Source organism: Morone saxatilis, unplaced genomic scaffold (genome assembly GCF_004916995.1).
Source record: "Morone saxatilis isolate NCDOM2014 unplaced genomic scaffold, NCSU_SB_2.0 Contig14, whole genome shotgun sequence".
NCBI classification, from domain to species: Eukaryota; Metazoa; Chordata; class Actinopteri; family Moronidae; genus Morone; species Morone saxatilis.
In genome coordinates, this window is record NW_023339696.1 from 7,919,408 (window position 1) to 7,924,773 (window position 5,366).

Below are 5,366 nucleotides of genomic sequence, written 5' to 3' on the forward strand. Positions count from 1 at the left end.
GGGGGTGAGATTTAAAGTCCAAGAGAAGCAGCAAAGGGGACGAGGCCGAAAGAGACGGAGACTGACTGCTCATATCTCCTCCCTTCTCCTCATTTCTGTGCAACACAGTTCATTTGGATCAAAATCCTGTTTACTCCAAACAGTAGAATCCTAAAAACACTAAAAGGAGCCCATCCCACCCATTTTTTCACGTCCCAGCCCATGTACTCAAAATGTTACAGGCACACAGGTATGCACCCCCCCTCCCCAAGCCTCCACTGCTCCATATTAAGTGTCTTTAAAGGAAGGAGTGCACACACATTCGAGGGAGAGGGCTTGCATGTTTGCGAGGGAAGAGTCCCTTCCAACATGACCGATGTCCGATACAGAAGCTGGCCGGGACGTCGTAATGCGTCCGTTCAACATCTCAAACTCACAGCAGACCCTCAACCACTGCAATAAAACACTGACATTTAATTATTCCCACCTGGGAAGACCCAACTAAAGACATCTAAAGTGAAATGAAACATCCACTACCCCCCGTCTTAACAGTCATTAACAAAAATATATTTCTATACGAATTTTAGCAGTCTCAGGGTACACAACACCCCCATCCCACCCCCCAAAAAGAAAAAAAAATAAATAAAGCAAACCCAAACATTTAAAAATGAAGATATGCATCATGTTTGGATTTACATTAATAATCCACATCACTCTGCAAAACAGAAATAGACAGACTGAATGATGGGAATTGAAACCGATAAAAAAAGTTCTTTGCATTAAATCATCTCCTCTTTAATTCTTGACCACTTTTAAAATCTTAAAAACATTTCTTAAAAAAGGCAATTACTCCTATTTACCCCCAAAAATATCACCTTTCTTGTATTCAGCAAGAGGTGGAGGTGAGGGGGGGGGGGCGCTAGAGAAACCATCCCCCTCTTTGTCCACAATTGGCAAAAAAATATATTAACAGCAATAACTTACAATTCATTTATTCTAATTTATTTAACGACTGCTTGATTTATTGTTCATCTCCCATAGGAAGTTCAGTTCAATGCATCTTTATTGAAAACATTTTAAATAACATTTAATAATAGTATAAAAAAGAAAGGCTAAGTAATAACAATAACACTGTCCTGGGTGAGTGCAGTTTGTGCGAAGAATCACAGAGCGTTTCAGCTCAACTTGACACGTCAAGTAAAATTCCTACATGATGTTGATGTTGTGATTCATATTCTGGCCCAGTGGGTCCTGACCGTTGCCTGCCGGCCCATGGATACCAGCCATGCCACTCAGCTGAGATAGCATGGCGCTCTGGTCCGACCCAAACTGCTCCATAGAGTTCTGTTGCTGCTGCTGGGTCGTTGGCTGTTGCTGTTGTTGTGAAGAGACAACCATACCCGGATGGTGCTGGTTCAGGTGGCCTGGGTGTGGGGAACCCGTCTGCATCTGAGGGGAGATGTGATGTGGTGAGGGCTGGGGCTGCATGCGTGGGGACGGGCTGGAGTGTGGCGGCTGAGACTGGGGTCTGGGCGAAGGCTGTGGGGATCGCACTTGGTTAGCCAGGGATGTGTGCGCCTGGCCCTGCAAGTGTGGGTGTGGGGACTGGGCCATCTGTTGTGGCTGCTGGGGGCTCATGGGATTGCTGTGTTGGGCTGGTGACCCACCAGGGCCCAGATGCTGCTGCTGCTGCTGCTGCTGGAGCAGCCTCTGGTGGAGTGCCTGTTGGAGCAGAGCCTGAGAGGATTGAGGAGGGGGACCACCCTGAGTGGGCTGTGGGCCTTGAGGTGGCTGTTGAGGACCTCCTACACCCCCTCCACCTGCATCACCCCCTGGTAGGCCAGCCATGGCATTCTGCTGCTGCATCTGGAGGTGGTGCTGATGGTGGAGCCTCTGCTGGAGTGCAGCTGTGACTTGCTGCTGTGCCACTGACCCTGGGTAACCTTGCCCCTGCTGGCCTGGGGGACCACCTTGCTGCTGAGGGCCAAGAGGAGGACCTCCAGGTGGTCCCTGTCCCACTGAAGGCGGCTGCATCCCAGGTTGTCCCATGTAGCCCTGCCCCTGTAGTGGCTGTGGCTGCTGGAACTGACCATGATTTACTCCCATTTGCTGTTGTTGCTGTTGTTGCTGCTGCTGCTGCTGCTGCTGTTGTTTTTGTTGCTGCTGCTGCTGCTGCCTGCTTTGTTTGCTGGAGATGCCGCCTCAAGGAGTAGCTCTCTATAACTGAAGTACTTGTTGAGATTTCCCATCTGTTGCCCCTGCCCTGCAGTGCCTCGCTTACTCCCCTTGCTGCTGCTGCTGCTGCCTGCCTGTTGCTGCTGCTGCTGCTGCTGCTGCTGCTGCTTGCTGGAGAGCGGCCACTTGCTGCTGTGTGTAAATCGCTGAGCATCGGCCTCTGGTTTGCTGGTTGTTAACTGCTGCAGCTGCTCTGCGTGCCTGCAACTGCTGATGCTCGCTGTTGTTTGTACCCACTGCTGCTGCTGTTGTCTGTTTGTTGGTTGTAGACTGCTGCTTCTGTTGTTGTTGTAACTGCTGCTGTTGCTGTACTTGTTGGAGGCTGGCCATAGCTGGCCATGTTGACATTCGTCCTCCTTGACCCCCATGTGGATACCCGGCTGGCCGCGCCACCCTGCAGCACTCCCATGTTCACCTGTGGGCCCCCCTCCTGCCATGACCATTACCAGGACCCCCTGTGGTCCAGGACCCTCCAGGGACACACACCCTGGGTCCACCCTGGCCTTGACCTTGTATTTTGAGCGCCTCTTGTTTGATAAGCGCCCATGGAAGCTGTGGGTCTAGACTCGGAGGATGTTGAGGACTTGCTGTTGCGTAGTGGTGACATAGGCGAGCGGAAGAGTCGTAACAAACTCCTGGGGGCTGCTTGGGGGATGTTCCCACCAGCAGCACAAACTCCTGGGACACCTGTAGCTCCAGGGGCCACTCCCCTGGGACCCCGACACCAGCACCTTGCCTGCTGCTGCGCCATATTCATCAAGGCAGCATGGCCCTGAGCTTGTTGGTGCTGTTGCTGATGCTGCTGCTGCTTGCTGCTGCTGCTGCTGCTGCTGCTGTTGTTGTTGTTGTTGTTGTTGTTGTTGCTGCTGCTGTTGCTGCTGTTGCTGCTGTTGCTGTTGCTGTTGTTGTTGAGCTGTCATCATGGCTGGATGGCCCATTTGGTTCATCATGGCTTGCCTCTGCTGAGGTGGCATCCCTTGGCCAGCCCACTGCTGTTGCGGGTTTTGAAGAGGAGCACCCATCCTCTGCTGTTGAAGCTGTACCTGAGGGGGGAGTTGGCCCTGGGGCAGGTTACCCTGCTGAGGGGGTTGCTGCATGGGCCCACCAGCACCAACCATCATCCCTGGCGGAGCACCTTGTGGTTGATCCATATGGGCCCGAGCAGCTGCCACTGCTGCTTGGTTCTGTGGTGGCATGCCCTGGGGTCCAACCATCCCTACAGGCCCAGGGTGTCCCATGCCCATCTGTTGACCCTGACCCTGTTGATGGTGAGGGTGAGGAGGCATCAAGCCTGCAGCTGCCTGGGCTGCTTGTCTCTGCAGGGCCATCTTCCTCTGAGCATCGGCTACCTGTTGGATCTTCATGGCAATTTCTACTGCTGCCGGTGGAGGGCCAGAAGGGGGCTGCTGTTGCTGCTGCTGTGGAAGGAGAGGCTGGCCCGGGGACTGATTGGGAGGCTGCTGGCCCCCAACACTTCCAGTCATGACAGAGCCACCAGGCTGCTGCTGGGGAGGTGTTGGGGAGCCAAGGACGGGTTTGCCCTGGGACTGATGGATTGGGGAGGAGCCTGGGGGTCTGCTGGCATATGGAGGCAAATTGTTGGGGTGCTGTTGGAGCTGTTGAGGGTTGGTCCCTGCTCCACTCTGATGTTGCTGCTGGACCTGAGGAAGCATCTGCTGCTGATGTTGGGGAGAGCTCATTATCCCCCCACCTCCTCCACCCATCTGCTGAAACTGGTGGTGAAGGGGGTGCTGAGGAGGCATGCCACTTTGCGGAGGCATCCCACCTTGCTGCTGTTGCTGCTGGACTCCAGGTCCAGGACCCATTCCCTGCTGCGAGACTGGAGGCATCTGCTGAGTTGGGGTCTGGGGTGTTGGGGGTTGGGTTCCACCAGAAGTTGGGGTACTGGGTGCCGTGGTACCATTGTTCCCTGGGGATGGAAGTCCAGCAACAGGTCCTCCAGGTGGCCCTCCGGCTGCCTGTCCCACTCTCTGCATGCTGGCCATCCTCCTCCTTAACATCTGGGCCTGCTGGAGCCTGTGCTGCAGCTGCTGCTGCCGGAGCTTTTGCTTGATGTTCAGACAGAACGGGACGGGACATTTGTTCTCCTGACAGTGTTTGGCATGGTAGCAGCACAGAGCAATGAGCTGCTTGCAGATGGGACAGCCGCCATTTGTCTTGCGCTTGCAGCTTTTTGTGTGCTGAACAACGCGCTTCATCTTCTGGCAGGACGGCAGGGAGCAGTTGGCGTTGCGGCACTGGCATGCATGGACCAGTGACTGTATGCAGCGCTGGATGCTGAGACGGCGAGAGTCTCCCGGGCTCTGGGTAGCTGCTGCTGCCTGGTTGTTGCTGTCATCGTCCAGTCCAAGCCCCAGCTTATCCATCTTGTGCTCATGACCCTTAATATTGTAGCAGGTGATGCACAAGTCATAGTCCTGGAGAAGCAAAGGAAAAGAAGAATGATGGGAAAATAAATATGTATGTTAGTGCTGGATTAATTAATACATGTTGAAACTTTCCTGTGAAACTCAAATCACATTATACATACACAAACTTTTGTACAGTTCGGTCTGAAACTATGTGGTGCTTTTGAAGCCTTGGTTCATATTTCATCTTCTGATGCCTACAGCAACATGATCACGGTTATAAATGATGTTTTTCATTACGTCAGACAACAACAAAAGTATAAAACAGTGATTTAAGCTCACAAATGCTACCTGTTAACAAGGGCAAATAGCCATCTGAATGTAGAATAAATCACAGTTTTATGGTCACAAAGTTATCTAATGAATACAGATCAAACACCTAAATGGTGTAATTGGCTATATGAAGGGACGAAGTTGGAAAAACATTGTTTATCTTGTCAGCACTAAAACACAAGACTGGAGTTTTTATTGTTATTTTATCTTTTATTATTTTTATTATTATACACAGCTTGTGATAAACAGCAGCTTAGTGTGGAAAACGAAAAGGAGTGTAATAAATTTAACCAGCTCATTGTGGGCACACTCAATTGAAGATGAAAAACAGGAAAAAAGGGACAAAGACAAGTCCTGATTCTCACCTCGCAGACGGTGCAGTGGAAGCGGGTCTCCACATGGTGTTTACACTCATTGCAAGTGTAGACAAAGCGGTCCTGGCTCTGGTTG

General features: G+C 51.8%; 1 protein-coding gene across 1 annotated transcript in view; it reads right to left on the reverse strand.

Moving 5' to 3' along the window:
* Positions 1–6: 6 nt before the first annotated feature.
* The window catches only part of ep300b (E1A binding protein p300 b), a gene marked incomplete in the record, with an annotated part of 30,932 nt that continues 25,572 nt past the window's right edge, over positions 7–5,366 (reverse strand). Inside the window, 4 exon segments of the mRNA XM_035655022.1 lie at positions 7–2,121; positions 2,448–2,669; positions 2,781–4,652; positions 5,282–5,359. Coding sequence (XP_035510915.1) covers positions 1,186–2,121; positions 2,448–2,669; positions 2,781–4,652; positions 5,282–5,359 — 3,108 coding nt within the window.